The sequence below is a fragment of the Dromiciops gliroides genome, chromosome 6 (assembly GCF_019393635.1).
Source record: "Dromiciops gliroides isolate mDroGli1 chromosome 6, mDroGli1.pri, whole genome shotgun sequence".
NCBI lineage: Eukaryota > Metazoa > Chordata > Mammalia > Microbiotheria > Microbiotheriidae > Dromiciops > Dromiciops gliroides.
In genome coordinates this window covers 260,409,399-260,427,955 of record NC_057866.1, presented here as the reverse complement: position 1 = coordinate 260,427,955, position 18,557 = coordinate 260,409,399, and the positions used below count along the sequence as shown (strand labels likewise).

The 18,557-nt window shown below is 39.3% G+C and overlaps 1 protein-coding gene across 1 annotated transcript in view; it reads left to right on the top strand.

The window, feature by feature from the left end:
* Nucleotides 1–1,522: 1,522 nt before the first annotated feature.
* The window catches only part of EREG (epiregulin), a 31,246-nt gene continuing 14,211 nt past the window's right edge, over nucleotides 1,523–18,557 (top strand). Inside the window, exon 1 of the mRNA XM_043973477.1 lies at nucleotides 1,523–1,873. Within this exon, the coding sequence (XP_043829412.1) occupies nucleotides 1,828–1,873 (46 nt within the window). The 5' untranslated portion in view covers nucleotides 1,523–1,827. The remainder of the gene's footprint in view (nucleotides 1,874–18,557) is intronic.

Here is an 18,557-nt window from a genome sequence, read left to right as displayed (position 1 = left end):
AGCAAATCGTCCAGGCATAACGACTAAATGACCCAGTTAATGCTGGAGATTTTGTATTGGGCAATATTGGAGTGAGGGTTGGAAAACAAGAGTGATCCTAAATAAAATGTCAAGCTAAGAAGGGAAAATAAGCACTTATTAAGTGCCTACTCTGGGCCAAGTACTTTACTAATTTTATCTCATTTGATTTTTACAATTCTGTGAGATAGGCTTTCTTATTATCCCCATTTTATAGTTGAGGAAACTAAGGCAGACAGAGGTGTGTGTGTGTGTGTGTGTGTGTGTGTGTGTGTGTGTATGTGTGTATTTGTTTTTTTTTAAGTGACTTGCTCAAGGTCACCCAAGTAATATCTGAGGACAGATTTAAACTCAGGTCCTCTTGATTCCAGAACTTTATCCACTGTGCCACCTAGGTTTTGTTGTTGTTGTTGTTGTTTTGGTTTTTTGTTGTTTTGTTTTGTTTTGTTTTGTTTTGTTTTGAGGCAATTGGGATTGTGACTTGCCCAGGGTCACACAGCTAGTAAGTGTCAAGAATCTGAGGTCGGATTTGAACTCAGGTCCTCCTGACTCAAGGGCCGGTGCTCTATCCACTGTTCCAACTAACTGCCCCCCCCCCTAAATTTTTGAACACAGAAATGAGATGGCAAAACTAGACTTTTCAGAAGGCTATTTTAACAACAGTATGCAGGATAGATTGGAGCGGGAGAAAAACTGGATGCAGGGAACAATTAGGAGATGGCAAGCGATCGCCTAGATTGGAAGGGGAGAGGGAGCAAAGGATAGGAAAGGATAAAAAATAACTCCAAGGAACTGTGCTTGACTGACTGATTTGCTGATCAAATCCCCACTGAACCAAAACAAGGTGGAGCATTTATTTCTGATGGGACTCACATACAAACACCTTCGTCCGCTAAAACTACGCAATGGGGGCATCTTTTGCAGGAAAAGACTCCCCCCCACCCTCAACCCCAAACTTTACCTACTTCCCTTGGTGGATAGTGGAAGTTCCTTTTAATTGTGCCAAGCTTCTGTTAATTGTGATCCCACCTTCCTCTCCTCAAATAAATTAGCCCAAGCAAAAGACTTGGCTATTCAGCGGGAATCTCTTGCCACCCCACCCACTGTCTCCTTTGCTCCTCCCAACAAATCCCTGCTTTTCCCTAAGGAGCTCAGACATTTTCAGCTTCACTAGAGGTGGAATTCCGGCCTTTTCCAAGTCCTTGGCAGTTGTCCCTGCCCTTCATTCCTAAACCAGAGAGAAGGACCCGGTAATGTTGTCGGAATTAGCCACGCGGTCACACTTCGCTAGGGGAGAAGCAAATAGTTTTCCCCGTAGCCAGGTCCAGGTGGGCGAGGATACCAACCGCCTTCCATCCTTACGGGGGCAGTGTCCAGGGCAGTGTTCTGGGTCACTCCTCCCTCTCCCCGCCCCTCAACCCGGGATCGTAGCGACTGTCCCCAAAACTATTACGACATTTTGGAAGTTCGTGCCCAGGTCTCTTGGACCGAGGTCCCTCCCACTGTGGACTTATAAAAACACTGCGCTGATCGGGTCCACCTCACTCGTCGGACAGGAACGGCTGCATTGTCCCACACACCGTCCGACCAAGGCACACCTGAGGCTGACAGTCCGTCGCGCCCGTCCTTAGCGAGCCAGCCCCATCGCTAGCCGGGCTCGACCCTGTCTGCCCGCCCCTCCAAGGCCATTTCCTGGGATTTCCACCACAGGCAGCAGGATATTCACCTGCACCCAGCCCAGAGTAGACGTCCCATTTCGTCCATTCATTGTTAGCCTGGAAAGCAAAGGCGTGGGCGCAGTCCCCCAGGATGATCAGCTACTTCAGGAAGATGCCAGCTGTGCTGCTCGCCATTGGTAAGCTCCACCCCCCCCCATTCCCCCGGCCCCCTTCTGTCTAACCTCTTCGGCTCTTTTTCCTTTTGGATGGAGTTAGGTCAGAAGATTCTCGATTTAGGCTTGGAAGGGACGGTAGAGATAATCTAATCTAGTGGTTCTCAGGACCCCTGAAAATTACCGAGGATCCTACAAAGAGCTTTTTTTTTTTTAAATGCGACTTACAGTTATTATTTATCATTATTTACTGTATTAGAAATCAAAATGTCTTAGTATTGCTGTGATTACCAGTTTTAACTTGGAGGACTCCTAGAAGTTTTCCGATCTCTCTTTGAAAAAAAAAAAACCCGCCCATTTAGTTCAACCCCATCTTTTTATTTTATTTTTCGGGTTTTTTTTGCAGGGCAGTGAGGGTTAAGTGACTTGCCCAGGGTCACACAGCTAGTAAGTGTCAAGTGTCTGAGGTTGGATTTGAACTCAGGTCCTCCTGAATCCAGGGCCAGTGCTTTATCCACTGCAGCGCCACCTAGCTGCCCCCAACCTCCTCTTTTTAAAGGAGACTGTGAAGTTTAGAGAATTCAAAGGATTTGACAAAAGTCAATCAGGTAGAAGTGGCAGAATTGGTATTTGCACCCAGGTCCTCTAGATACAGGGATCTTTCACTTTCTATCCATTGCCTGCATCGAAAGGAGCCTATTTGGGATGAAAATAGGACCAAGAAGGAAAATAAGATCTTTGCTTTACCTTCTAATACCTGGAAAGAATAAAAATAAAACCATTCCCCAGTTAAACGTGCAGGGCGCGTTCCACTTTGCCTGATTACCAGAGAGCATGACAGTAACATTCTATATGGCATTCTCAGGCACCGGAAAACGAGAAGGGAAGTGTGTAGGTTCTCCTCCCCATCCCCCCACGCTTTCCTCTCTAGAGGCATCACTCAAGCTGCCTCCCTCACCTGTGCTCTTCAGGTGGCTACAGAGTCTCGCTTTACTCCCGGCGAAGTGCTCATTCCTTCCTGTCCTGTGTGGTCAGTAAATGTGTCACATTTTTAATGGATTTATGGGTTAATCATCATGGGGGGGGGTCATAAACACTCTCTTGATAGAGTTCCTCTAGGAAAAAAATAAGGCTTCTTCGGGTTCAACTTTAGTAAAAGGCTGAAGTGTTTCCCAATAGTCCTGCTGGAAAGTAGAATGATTGTTCTCGCCTTCTCTCTGAGATTCAAGTGGAATTCCTCTGATGTTCCGAGCCCACATATTGCAGTTAAATCATGCTTTGGACACCTTGGCCTCAGAAGTAGGTAGACCAGTTGAAAGACATGCTATGCATATTTCCAATTTACATTACAAGGGCAGGGACTGGGTCTAGATCTTTGAGGGAGTAACTAGGTTTCGGGGAATTCTTCCTGAAGGAAACAAGATATGATAATCACACCGACTTTCTGCTGCAACATCTTACACCATAAAAAAAAAAAAGAAAAACAAAACAAAATAAAATAGTTTGTCCTCTTGTATGTTGGCAAGCTGGGCAGCTAGCTGGCGCAGTGGATGGAATGCTAGCCCTGGAGTCAGAAAGATTCATTTCTTGAGTTGAAATCTGGCCTCAAATACTTATTAGATGTGTGACCCTGGGTAAATCACTCATCCCTCTTTACCTCAGTTTCCTCATGCGTAAAATGAGCTAGGGAGGGAAATGGCAAAACCCTCCAGTGTCTTTGTCAAGAAAACCCCAAATGGGGTCACAAAGAATTAAAAACAATTCAACAACAATATACTGGCAACTATTTCTGGTGGGGGAAAAACACAAAAATTATAAATTGGCAACATTTGTTGTTGTTTATGGACTTAGGAAATTAACCTAGAGGTAAAAAATCTCTTGGGACTAGCTTTCCCTCTCATATTACAATGCAGGTGGCTCTTCAGCAACTAAAATTTTATTATTCAAATCTGAAACTCTAAGGACCTATAAATAAACTGGTTACTACCTAGGTAGTATGTTTTTGTTGTTGTCATGAAAGTGCTTAACCACTTTGTTGCACTACTTAATTAATCATAGTTGACCTGTTTCATCAGCTACCCAAGCCTGTTTCCAAATAAGCCACTTCAGTTTCTGTTTTCCCAGTCTGTTGAGATATTTCCAAGCCTCTTGGAAAATTCTTTTTTGAAGCTTAATTCTTTTTATTCTAGTACCTGGCAGTTATTTGTTTGCCAAAGTCAATGAAATACCCAATGCCATCCAAGAATGAGAGATCCTATCTCTGCTTTTAATGTGATCAATTACATAGAGAGACAGTGGGTAAGGGGGGTAGAATCATGGCATTATCAGAGTTGGAATGGTCTTAAGAGTTGTATCTCAAATGTACCAATACCTAAAAAAAAATTCTCCTCATATCTCAGGAGGAGATTGCATTTCTTTGGCTCTTGTTACATCCTAGAATAAGTTGCTGAATAATATAAAATTTCTTTTGAAAGGGGCATATTTTTCTAGGCCTGTCAAGCTTTTTGCTGTTCCTTGTTAAAGCTCATTTAAAAGGTTATTCTTGAAAAAATGCCCAGAATGTTGTCAAGATAAAGTCAGCATAAATGAGTGCTTCTAGGTCCCTTTTTATTTGGTATTCCTTTGTCACGCTATTTGCTTTTTGCAAAATGTAAGCATGTGAACACGTGTGTTTGTGTGTGTGTGTGTGTGTGTGTGTGTGTGTGTTCTATACACTGATTCCCCCATGGTACAAATTGGAACATTGATTCACAGGGAAGCTGGATGATTTGCCTAAAGTCACAAAGTATGTGAATGGAAAGAGAGCATCCTCTTTCAATTTCATTTCCTTGAAGAGCAAGTAAAAGGACAAGTAAGGATCTTAAAGAACTCAAAGAAATTGCTGCTACAAACATAATGAATACAGTCTAAATAAAAGAGCTTAGCCATATGCTTCTTTTTTTTTAAAGTGTTCCATTCCAGCATCAATCAGAAGAAAGTCTTCTTAAACTTGAGAAGCTCCAGTACTTTTTCTCTTAAGTTGTAGCATGGCTAGAGTAGACAGTTTCAATTCAGGAGATGACAAGCATGCATTTGGGCACATTTCCGTACATAGAAACTTCCAAAAGTAAATTCTCCAAAGAATTATGGTGTTTCTAAAATGTACTTGTCCTGTCACCCTCAGTTTACCATGGAATTATATCCACAGTCAGAGGGTGTGGTTGCAACTCGAAGCATTCCCAAGAGATCTACCTGAGCCTTTGGCTGGCTCTAATATCAAATTAACATAGGAAGGTAATTATGCTCCAGGTATTTAATCCTTTATGGAAAGTAGGATCGTTGTACAGTAGGGCTGTCCTGGTTCAGGATGATCCTGGGCCTTGATTTTACCCAAAACCAAGTAATAAGAACCTTGTGATTTTTTCCCTTTATGTTATATATTATAATAACTTGCTGAAATGAATGTACTAAGGGAAAATGTTTTTTCAAGAAAACATAATAAGTAGTAGTAGTGGTATGCATATATATAATGCTTTGCAAAGCTTTTCGTATATGTGGTCTCATTTCATTCTCACAACAATCCTATGAAATAGGTCTACTGTAAATGATTCCCATTTTATAGACAAGGAAAATGAAGCTAACAGTAGTTAAGTGAGTTGCCCAGGGTCACAACAGCTATTAAATTTCTAAGGCAGGACTTTCTGGACCCCAAGTCCAGCACTCTATTCACTGTACCACCTGTTTTTTAAAAAAAGAACTTGGATTCCTTTTAATCTTATTTTGCATGAGGAGATTCCATTTCCTGTTTAATAGTCATTTGTGGTTATACAAATGTCCAGTCAGAAATATCATTTAATGGAATCCTATATGAAGAAGTTTCTGTACCCGTCAAGCCCAATAAATTGGTATTTGTTTATTATATTTATATATAATGAAAATTTATAGTTATAATCTGATTGATGTCAATATAAGTTCTAATTAGGTCATTCTAGTGGAAGACAAAGGAAATTCTACTCCAAAATGTAATCCCAGAGGTACGTGGGAGGAGAAACATAACCAAAAGACTAGTAAGAGAGATTTAGATGATTTTTTAAAGTGAAAGAATGCAAGAGTGGATATTGCCTAATAAAAACATATTTATATACATATACATATACATATGGATATGAAATAGGTACCATATAATCTAACCTGTGTAATATGAGATCTCACAATATGTATAAATGTGTGTATGTACCTATATATGTGGGTATATATGTACATATATTAACACATAGATACATCATTACTGGCCAAATATATTTCATTAAATTCCACATTAGTGTAATGATTTCCTTAATTTATATGCCATCTGAAAGTTTAAAATGTTTTCAGCTCCTTCTCAGGTCAGTTTATTCTCAACAGATACCTGTACCATCTCTTATGAATTTATCATGTATTATAATAATGTGTATATGTAACCTACCCCCCATGAGAGAAATGACTTCTTATCTCAACTTTGTATCGATCACAAACTTTGTTCCTTTATTCTACTGTACGTAGTGAAATGCTTAGTATTCATTAGGTGTTTAATAATTTTATCTTAATGAAGATGATTTTGCATTAAAACAAGAACAACTGCAGGCATCTCTTGACTTAGGAGGCACCAAACGATTTTAATATTAATAAGACATAGATGAGTTAACAGTTGGTATCACTGAGGGAAATGATTTTAAATAAACAACTTGCCCAGAAAAAAGCAACTATCCCTCAAGTTGATTAATTAGGAGGAAATTTCTTAGAATCATAAAAGAGAACAAAATTCCATGAGGAAATTTCATATCACATCTATGATCTACATTTATAGATTTTCAGAATACAACCACACATGCTGCCTTCTTCCCCCATTCAAGATTCTATGGCTTAGGGGCAGCTAGGTGGCGCAGTGGATAGAGCATTGGCCCTGGATTCAGGAGGACCAGAGTTCAAATCCAGCCTCAGACACTTGACACTTACTAGCTGTGTGACCTTGGGCAAGTCACTTAACCCCAACTGCCTTGCCCCCCCCCCAAAAGATTCTATGGTTTCTCTGCAAATTTCAAAGTGAACATGAAGTTACATGGTTTTTATTGCATATATTATTAATGATTGGAGCAAAACTACAAGTGTACTATTTAGAAAACAAGATGTCAGAATTTAAATTCCAAATAAAATGTAATTTTATTTTAAAAATTTAGGCTCATTTGTTTCTCATTAAGACATTTCCAAAGAGTAACTAATTGAAGTATTTCAGCTATAGGGATCACTATTTTTTTTTTTCCTGTGAAGCTCTTCCAAGCCTCACAATTCAAATAAGCATAAATAATACATCTTCAAAGGAGGTAGAGAATATGTGGTAGGGAATAGACTTGAAGAGATAATTCCAGTGGAAAACCAGTTGAAATTTATAGAAATAAGTTGCTTATAGCTAATCTGCTTTGATGGCTGGTCCTTTCCAAATCTAGATTTAGGTCAAGTTACTCATTGACTCTTGAGTGTGCTAATAAGGAAACTGAGGCCCATGGTAGTTAAGAAAAGAAAAAGGGATATGTAGTGTGGCCCTTTCCAGTTATTTCCTTGGGTGTACATTGTGATTTTTATTCACTATTGTTTTCCAGTTATTTCCACTATTTCCCCCCCAACATTTTTGTAGTTGCTGCCAAGGCTAGTAACAGATTTTGAAAACTGGAATGAATTAATTCACAAATTCATTTAACCTCCATTTTCAAAGGATCAATTCAAGTGGATGTTTAAGAATGTACTTGAAATTAAAAGAAGTCTCCAACCTTGGGCAAGCCATTTACCTTCCATGGACCTCGGTTTCCCCATCTGTAAAATGAGAAGGGAGTTAACCCAGAAAGATTTTGTGGTCTCATATAGCTTTAGCTGATGTTTTTATCCTATAAACAAAGTCAAGGGAGGATGAGTGCAGATGATCTAATCCGAGGGCTATCTCTCCTTCTGACACAGTAAGGGGCACAAAAATATCATATCTGTAATTGTTAGCTGTGCAGCTAGGTGGCATAGTGGATAAAGTAACAGGCCTGGAGTCAGGAAGATTCATCTTTCTGAGTTCAAATCCAGCCTTAGATAATTACTAGCTGCTGTAGTAGTCCTCAAGGGGTGGTGATGATCTAGTCATTGTGGGAGAGATAGGGAGGAGACAGACAGGAGATATGTTGATAAGAAAGTAACTGTACTGGGAGATGAAGTTAATATTAATGTCAGTCCAGGAAAGATCTATAATTTTACCATTGTGGAAAATTTAGAGTGTGGAAATTCCTCGATAAGTATAAGTTTCAACCCATTTACATGTTAGGAGCTTTATGAAGCATCTATATACTTTATATATGAAGCATCTTATGACCATAAGAAAAAAATAAAAGTGCCTGCCCTGGAGAAACTTACATTTTACTATCAGGTTAACAATACTATAGATAAGTACAGAGTGGGCCAAAAGTCACTAAGGGGTCTGATGACTTAATAACTTTTTGAAAATTAATTTTTCTTTACTTTTCTCTATGAGGTTTGATTTTTCACACATAATTGGAAGGTCTAAGATGCTAACTGTGATGTCTAAAATCTAATGAATAGTCGCCTTAAATTAGAAAACGTATAGCACCAATCTTTGGCCATTAAGTATTTATTAAATTATATTAGGGGTTAGTAAAGAGAAACACATGGATAAAGTATGAGTTTTGCTTACTCTCCCTATTCTGCCTGTCCCGGCCGCCAAGCCACAGTCCAGGACCCCAAAGACTTCACTCCTAAGCAGCTTCTACCAGAAGCCTCCTGTGAAATAAGAAAAAGGGCCGTCCACACGTAGAGCTCCAAGCTAATTGGCTGGTAACACTGATTGACAGGATACTAACTCATATGCTTTCTTTTCATGGTGGAGCTTCCCTGCAATGTCCTTCTCAGCAGGTTGGTAGCGCTCTAATTCTCACATAATACAAATGCGTTTCCTATAGATATATAGATATAGATGTAGATGTAGAGAGATATAGATATAGATTACTGTATATGATGCTATGGTGTTGTAAATTAAGAACAAAAAGTAAAGGAGTTATTAAATATTTGTGACTTTTGGCCCACCCTGTAGATGAAAGTGTAACCCAGGATTATCTGGGCATGGCCAGTTCTAAATGGAGAACCCTTTGAGGGGCCTTCAGAACATGTCCACATTGCTTATAATGGAAGCCACTTTGTCCCCTTGCACATGGTTGTGAGTACACTCCTTTGATTGGCTGCCTTTGCCTTTAAAACTGTTGAGACTGTTCTGATTGGCCACTCTTTTCCGCTCTTCCCTTTCAGCTGCACTCTTGTCAGTTTATATTTTGCAGTGGTTAGGGTGGTCTTTGGCTATTCCAGCATGGATGCCATGAACTGAACTAGCAGTATCCTTCCCCTGTTGCCTCTCAGTGTGTGAGAGAGGAGTCCTTAACAACTGAGGGAATCAGAGAAAGGAGACACCATGATGACATTTAAGCTGAGTCTTAGAGAAACAATCATTTCTATGAGTCTATCCAAATCCATAAAGGCGGGAAAAGGAATGTGGCATACTTGGAGAACTAAGGAAGCCAGTTTGGGAGGAGGGCTGTGTGGAGGTTGGGGATAGGGATGTGGGGAATGCCTAATGTTTTTGGAAGGCATATTAGGGGGCAGCTAGGTGGAACAGTGGATGGAGCACTAGCCTTGAAGACAATCTGGCCTCAGACATTTGACACTTACTGGCTGGGCAAGTCACTTAACCCTAACTGCCTCACAAAAAAAGAAGGCATATTAAAGTCAGATTGTGAAGGATTGGAGAGAAGGTTTGCATTTTTTCCAAGAGGAAATAGGGAGACACAGAGCTTTTTCAGATAAAGAGTGGCATGGCCCTACTTATGGTTTAGGAATATACATTTACCAGTTGTTTGGATGATTAATTAGAAGAGAGAAGTTGCATACAGAAATGCAAAAGCAAAGCAAAACAAAACAAAAACAAATGAAAAACTCATGAATTGCCTAATGTACAGTATTTAAGAGACTTAACTCAGAGGAAGGATTTAAACTCATGTTTTTTACCTCCAAATATTAGATACTGGGGGAGCCAAAAAGCTTATATGAGGCCTGGCCTCAGGAAACTTGCAGTCTGGTATGATTTAAAAAACCATCAATCATTATAATGTAATCCAAGTCTTTTAAAAATTATTTTACACAATAGCTAGATGAATATATAAGTAAGTGAAGAGATGCACATCTCCCTTGGTGACACTTTTTCTTTATCAAAAAAAAAAAAGGATCAGACTATATGATTATCAATGATGGGTATATGGATGGTAGAGCTAAATTTGAGATCTGAGATCCTAAAAGTCAATATAGCTTTGGTTGAACCATCTGTGAAGCATAAAAGGAGCATAATACCTGCCCTTACCTCACATAAAGTTTTTTGTTTATTTATTTGTTCATTTTTGCTTGGGGTAATGAGGGTTAAGTGACTTGCCCAGGGTCACACAGCTAGTTAGTGTGATTTGAACTCAGGTCCTCCTGAATCCAGGACCAGTGCTTTATCCGCTGAGCCACTTAGCTACCCCCAAATGAATGGATGAATGAATGAATGAATTTGTTTGTTTTTGTTTATTTATTTAATTTATATAAAGTGTTTTGTAAATCTAAACCCACTACCCTCTACTCAGATTATTTTTTTACTTGTGCCAACCAGTTCTTACTTACCCTTTTTATGGAATATATAGACCCCACTGCACTAATTCTTATGCACAATTGCCTTATCTCCTGAAATCTCATACTACAAGCTACCTTCAGAGTTTTCAAAGTATGGCTGCATTTTCTGCATCCATGCATTACTGCATTTTCCTCACTGGCAAAATAAATGACTGCAGGTATGTGTGTTTTAGTATTTTTATTTTCTATTCATCAATTGTCTTTTGTAAATATTGATTAAAATTGTATTTTCCTCCAATGAGATGTTAACCAAAATGTTTCTAAGAGAGAAAAAAGTCATTGTCAGCAGCATGCAGAGATTCAGTCATATTAGGAAGACAATGAAAAGCATAAAAGAATATAACGAGAAGATATTCCCAGGTTCACAAAACCAGAATCGTCCACTGGTAGCAATCTTCCAGAAGCAGGCAGAATTGAGGGTGAGAGAGGAGAGGGGACAAATGTTACCCTTCTAACCCTATTTTTTTCTTTTTTTTTAGATTTTTTTTTTATCTCAACAAACATTTATTTTATTTTTTCCAGTTACATGTAAGGGTAATTTAAAACACTCATTTTCATAAGATTTAGAGTTCCAAATTTTTCTCCCTCACTCACTTTTCTTCCCCCTCCACAAGACAGCAATTAGGTTATATGTGTACAATCCACAAGTGCTCTTGTATTGCTGAGAGTACTGAAGTCATTCACAATTGCTCACTAAACAATACTGCTGTCACTATGCACAATTTCCTCCCAGTTGTACTCACTTCACTATACATCAGTTCATGAGTCTTTCCAAGTTTTTCTGGGATCATCTTGTTTGTCATTTCCTATAGCACAATAGCAGGCCACTACAATCATATACCACAGCTTCTTCAGTCATTCCTCAATTGATGGGCATTCCTTTGATTCTCAATTCTTAGCCACCACAAAGAGTTGCTATAAATATTTTTTGTACAATTTTCCCCTTTTTTCTCTTTTTCATGATTACTATTGCTAACTGTTTCCCTTCCATCCTATTCCCTTCCCCATGATATTTATTCTATTATCCATCTTCTTTTATCCTATTCCTCTTCAAAAGGGATTTGCTTCTGTCTGTCCCCTCCTCCAACCTGCCCTCCCTTCTTTTGCCCCTCTCTCTTTATCCCCTTCCCCTCTTATTTTCCTGCAGGGTTAGAGAGATTACTCCACCCAATTGATTGTGTATTTTATTCACTCCTTGAGCCAATTCTGATGAGATTGATGTCTTTGAGCCAATTCTGATGAGTGTTAGGCTCATTTACTGCCCAGATTAAATAGATTATTCCACCCAATTGGGTGTGTGTTAATCCCTCCTTGAGGCAACTCTGATGAGTTTAAGGTCTTTGAGCCTTTTCTGATGAGTGTAAAATTCATTTACTGCCCTGCTCCTTCCCCATCCCTTCCCCCTACTCTGTAAGACCTTTCCTGTTTCTTTCATGGAGGATTTCACCTCTGCCCTTCCTCCTCCCCCAGTGCATTCCCATCACCTCTCAATTTAACCCTAAAGATGCTATCATGGGGCAGCTAGGTGACACAGTGGACAAAGCATCCCCCCCTGGACTCAAGGGGATCCCAGCCAAAACCCAGCCTCAGACACAAGATGGTCACCCACTACATGACCCAAGGGATGTCCCCCAACTCCAATTTTTTATGGTTCTCTAGGGTCTTGTATTTGAAAGTCAAATTTGCCATTCAGTTCAGGTCTTTTCATAACGAATACCTGAAAGTACACTTTTTCATTAAAGTCTCATTTTTTCCTCTGAAAAATTATGATCAGTGTTGCTAGGTATGTGATTCTTGGTTGTAATCCCAATTCCTTTGCCCTCTAGAATATCATATTCCATGCCCACCCTTCTACCCTCTTTAAAAAGGACATTAAGCACAATGTACCTACCTTGTGGGGGTCAAGCCCCACAATTATCCAGCCATATTCTCTTTTCTGAGCTCTATTCCTGCATCACCAACAACCTATTGGACAGCTCCACCTGAACATTCCATAGGCATCTCAAAGTCTCCAATTCCCAATTTGTTTACCTCCTACCTTTCCAGTCTTCTTACACCTTACTCATCACCACATATTCTGTGACCCAGTGATACTGGCCTCTTTGTTCTTCTTCAATCAATGATATTCCATCTCCCAAATACATGCATTTTCCCTGGCTGTCCTGCATGCTGAGAATTCTCTCCTCATCTCCTCCTGGCTTTCCTGGCTTCCTTCACATAGCCAGCTAAAATCCCACCTTTTATAGGAAGCTTTTTCAGATCCTCCCCCCCACCCCCATGCTAGTTTCTTTAACTATTGCCAGCTTGTCTATATTTGTACATAGTTTCTTGCATATCATCTCTCCCATTAGACTCTGAGCTCCTTGAGAGCAGAGACTATTTTTGCCTTTCTTTGTATCTTTCGCACTTAACACAGTAGCCTGGCACATCATAGGTGATTTTTTTTTTTTGCAGGGCAATGAGGGTTAAATGACTTGCCCAGTGTCACACAGCTAGTAAGTGTCAAGTGTCTGAGGCTGGATTTAAACTGAGGTCTTCCTGAATCCAGGGCCAGTGCTTTATCCACTTCCATACCTAGCTTCCCCCACATCATAGGTGATTAATAAATGCTTGCTGACTTGTTGGCTTTCCTCAACTTGAGGGAGTTGACAGTCTCAACCCCCAAATCCAATCAAGTTGCCAAGTATTTTCTAGTCTTTTCCCGTGACATCTCTATCATCTGTCCCCTTCCCATCATCCATATGGTAATTGTTCTAGTTCAATTCCTTCTAACATCTCACATGGATTGCTTTGATAGCTTCCTATTTCTCCCCTATATCTAGTACAAACCATCTCCAAACTATTCTCCACACTTAGTTGCCAAAACAACCTTAAGCAGGAATCTGACCATAGCACAGTTTATAGAGCTCTGGCGAAGGAGCCAAGAAGAATTGAATTCAAACCCTGACTCAATTATTAGCTATGTCACCTAGGGCAAGTCACATAACTTGTCTGCCTCATTTTCCTCATCAGTAAAATACAAATAATAATAGTGCCTATCAGGATTATTGTAAGGATCAAATGAGTTAATATACATATATGTGTGTATGTGTGTATGCATGCATGCATGTATATGTATATGTATATGTATATATGTGTGTATATGTGTCTATGTATGCATCCTGTAAGGATTGAAGTGATGCCACCTGCTGGAGAGTTACTGTAGGAAAGTTCCGCCATGAGAAGAAGGCATCTGAGGGCAAGCCATGCGGCTTCTCTTTGGCATTAGGAAGTGACGCTTGCTCGTGGGTACTGTCTATCAAAGCTACCAGCCAATTAGCTTGGAGCTGTGTGTGGGGGTTGTGCCCAGTTTCACAGGAGGCTTGTGGGAGGAAGGAGGAAGCATTGGGTCCTTTTTGTTCCTGACCTTGCCATGACAGGTCGGATGATGGGGTCTCTTAGAAATAGTTTTATTTTTACCTTTCTCTCTGATCCTCATGCTCTTTAATAAATACTTAAACACTTAAAACTCTTGCTAAAGCTTATAATTTATTCGTAACCACTCATTAGATTTTAGATAGTATAGCTAGAATTTTAGCCCCTTACAATAGACACATATATACATACATACATACAATACACATACATACAATACACACACACACACATATATATAAAGTGCATTGCAAATCTTTAAGTGCCATTCCATAGGAAACCCACGTAACTTTTTTCAGTGTCCTAGGCAAGAGGATAAATTGGAGAGGATCACCAACCTGTAGTGATCGAGGAAATTTCTTCCTCCTTCTTCACTAGTCGAGGAATTTCTTCTATCTGAACCTCTGGTTCCATTGATATTGATAGAAGAAATTCCCTTATCAATGAAATCAGAGGTCTAGTCCCTATCCCTCCCTGAATGCTATATCTATAGACTGTCCCAAAAGTCTCCATGGAGTTTTAAGCCTTGATAAGCTTGGAACTGCACAGAGACTTCTGGGACATGCTGCATTTTAAAAGGCAATAAAACTTCAGGGTTTTCTAGTCATTTGCCTCATTTACACCTCACAACAAAAATCAGAACTGCTGTTTTAGAGATGATCAACTCAAGGCTAAATTATACTGAGGGAGTTGCCCTTGATCATACAGTTAATGTGTCAAAAGTGGAATTTGAACCCAGGGCTTACTGATTCCAAGTCTAGCCCTCTCCTATATCATATCATATGACCTTTGACTGAGGGCAGGAATTGCTTTTACTTTTTGTCTTTCTTTTTTTTTTTTTTTTCTATTTTTAGCTTTTACTTTTTGACCTAGCCTAGGGACCTGAAATGTGTGTGTGTGTGTGTGTGTGTGTGTGTGTGTGTGTGTGTGCGTGAGTGATTTTTTATAATCATAGACAGTTTCAAGTGAGATAATTTCCTCTACCAATGTTGATCAGCCACTGTTCCATAACTTATGATCTTTAGATAGTTGCCTGAGAGGTTTGAGAGGCTGAGATTTGCCCCATCACATAACCAGCATGTGTCAAAGATGGGATTATGAACTTGTTTTCCCTCACTCCAAAGCTGGCTCCCTAGCCACTATGCCACATTATTTTAACCTTGTATTTAACCAGTATTTAATAAGAGTTTCATGAAAAGAAAAAATAAGGAAAGATCTATAGAATCCCAAAACAAAACAAAACAAACAAACAAAAAACAACTCTAAGAAACCCAATTAGGGAAGTTAGGTAGCAAAGTGGATAGAGCACTGGGCTTGGAATCAGGAAGACATTCTCATGAGTTCAAATTTGGCCTCAGACAATTCCTAGTTGTGTGAACCTGGGCAAGCCATTTAACCCTGTTTGCCAAAGTTTCTAATCTGTAAAACGAGCTGGAGAAGGAAATGGCAAACCACTCCAGTATCTTTGCCAAGGAAACCCCAAAGGGGTTCAACAAAGAGTCAGAAACAACTGAAAAGACTCAAAAAACAGCAACAGCAAAAGCAATTAAATGTGCATTTGAACAGTACATTTTATAGAACAAGGATATCCTTCCATAAGTGTCTCATTATAATAATTCCATGAATCCATGGTTAGCTATAATATAGCTTCACTTAAAAAAATGTGCTGGTGTTTTCTTAGAATGTGTGAGCCCAACTTTGAATGAAATTATGAAAACAAAAATACAAGGTGTTAATATAACTAGCTGTAGGTAAAATACTAATAAATTACAGTAATAAAGCAAAATGTCTCAAAAGGGCAAATTCAGGGTAATTCTATCCTACCTCTGAATGAAAGAGGAATATAGGTTGAGAGTTCCTGCCCTGTTGCATAAGAACTATTTCAGGTCTTGGTTTTTAAATGTAAATATCTGCAAATTCCTCTTATGTTTATCAAGATCTAGATTCATTTTAAACAATTCTTAAGCATTTTTTTTTGCATTCAACCCTTAATGAAACATAATTATATGTTTGTTGGCAGACAGTTTAGGAATAGGAGTCATTTATAGCCCAATCAAAGGCTTGCAAAAACTCTTACATTTGCATTCTTCTCTAAAACTAAACATGTTGCAAATTGAAAAGCGCTAGTAGAAAACAGTGCTTATTCACAACTAAGAGGAAAAGGAATTTATCATGATTTTTTAGTTGGCAAAGTATGACCTTACCTGTTAATGAAATTTAATAACAGATTGAGGACTTAAGCCTATTCCTTTCATGTAAAAAAAAAATTCCTGTGAAGTTTTGGGCAAATGCTAAAATCATAGCATGCATGGAAGAATTATTGTTAACTAGAAATAGGTCAGGAGTTGGTCAGTCTTCACAGAAAATAGAAAAGTGAAGAAAGACTTTGTGACCTGCTTGGGCTGGACAATGATTGCTGATCTAAAAGCTGAATGTATTTTACATACTTGAAGACTTCAGGAATCTGTGATGAATATTCCCTCTACTGATGTGGACTGAAGCCTTTCTATGACGTCATTACTTCCTAAATTGGAGTGGCCCAAGTCCCTTGACTGGTGATTAGCCTATTGATTATGAGCTTCTCTAAATCTGCCTCGATGGTTTTGAAATGGCAACCATACAATCCACCTCTGGGCCTATAGGTGAAGGCTTTCCAATGTGGGAGGACCTGCCAGAACTTGCACTCCATGGTCATCACCCTTGAGAGTCATGGGTGGTCTCCAAGACAGAATAAGGAAACAGAGGAGGAGTGTGGTGCTGGGTATTTTTCTTTTATCCTTAGCTGAAATTCAGTTAAGTTAAATTAAGAAAGTAAGACCCATTCCCTTCCATGTTACAGTTATTCCTGAGAGTGACAATTAATTTTTCAACTGTGTCTAGTTTAACTCATACCCGTGTTGTTACCTTTACCAATTGTGCTACACAATGTGTCTTTTAGGAGCAAAGTTAGAGAGAACTATATACAATGAAGAACGGCATTTCGGAGCCCCAGAATGCCTGCGAATGATAGGGCTAGGACCTTCTGAAGTAGCGAATGCTCCAGGGAAGTCAGTGTTAAGTAATAGGGCTTTGCCCCCATTCCAAAGGATGGCACTCATGCCTCCCACACACCAAGGCCCCTAGACCTGTGCAAGGGTGTGGGTTGAGTCCTGACTCAGAGGGAAGAGGTAGCTTGTCTGCTGTGAGTCACCCACCACACTTCCTGCTGCTGGACCTGAGTTTTCATTGATGCAAAACCACTGAAAAGCTTGTACCCATCAGAGTTTGGGGACCTGAGAAGTTCAGGACCCAAGCATGATTTCATTGGATTTATTATGTCTTTTACAAGTTTATATGAGAAAAAAAAAATTGAATGTGGGGGGGTGGGGGTGGGGAGGTTTGGGGGAGAAGAGACATGGCAAACAAATTAGATTTTTAAAGCAAATTTGCTTAGCCTGGGCAAGAGTCTACACTATCTCTAGTAGTTTTCTTTTTCATATTGTAGAGGCTCTCTCTCTCTCTCTCTCTCTCTCGGTATAAATATACATGCACATAGGTATAAGTATGTATACATATATACAATACTTTTAGGTATATATATGTGTGTGATACTTTTAGATATAGGTATATATACATACATGATACTTTTAGTTTTATATATATATATGCATATATATGTGTGAGATACTTTTAGGTATATATATATGCATATATATGCATGTGAGATACTTTTAGGTATAGGTACATATACATATAAATGATATATTTATTGATTAACTATCCCTAGGAGACAGCATGGCATAATATATAGCACAGGTATACCCTGTGTTACCTGGGGCAAGTCACATACTCTCTAAGCTCCAGTTTCTTAATCTATATAATGGGGTGTAGAGTTGGACCCAATGGCCTGTGAAGTCCCTTCCAGGTCTCAGTCTATGATTCTGTGACCCTATTGGACAGGTCTAGTTTATCTCATTGGAGCGGCAGCTGGACCAGTGTGTTGAATCAGTCTGTATACCCCATTAGGAGAGAAAAATCACAGCACAAGTTATTTCAACTAAGGATTGAAATGTTTTCCTGGATGTAAATAATTGAACTGTAGAATAGTTGTTCTGTTCCCATAATCCAGAGAAACTGAGCTATTCAGAAATTCATAGGTGAAGCATTGATACCACCTTTAATTGATTGAATTTTAGTTTGTCATTGTGGTGCCTATGTAATGTCATATAACTGGCTTAGTTCCATGTTCATTAGGCATCTACCTGGAAAGGTAATGGAAGCTGAGCTGGATTTGTGCTATAGGAGACCTAGATTTGTATCCCAGGTTAGCCACTTAGTCACTATGGGACCTCAGCAACTCATTTCACCTCTCTAGGACTCAGTTTTCTCATTGGTGAAATGAAGATGTTAAAACGGACGATCTCCAATGTTTCTATCATCTCCAAAGACTGTGATCTTACATGTCTGTCCCATGCTAGGTAGAAGGGGAGATACAAAGATAAATTTGTAAAAATCCCATCCTCATGTTGCCATCTCCTAATGACTACAGTCAAATAAGTGGAAGATGGCAAACCATACAGCGAATGAGAGGAGC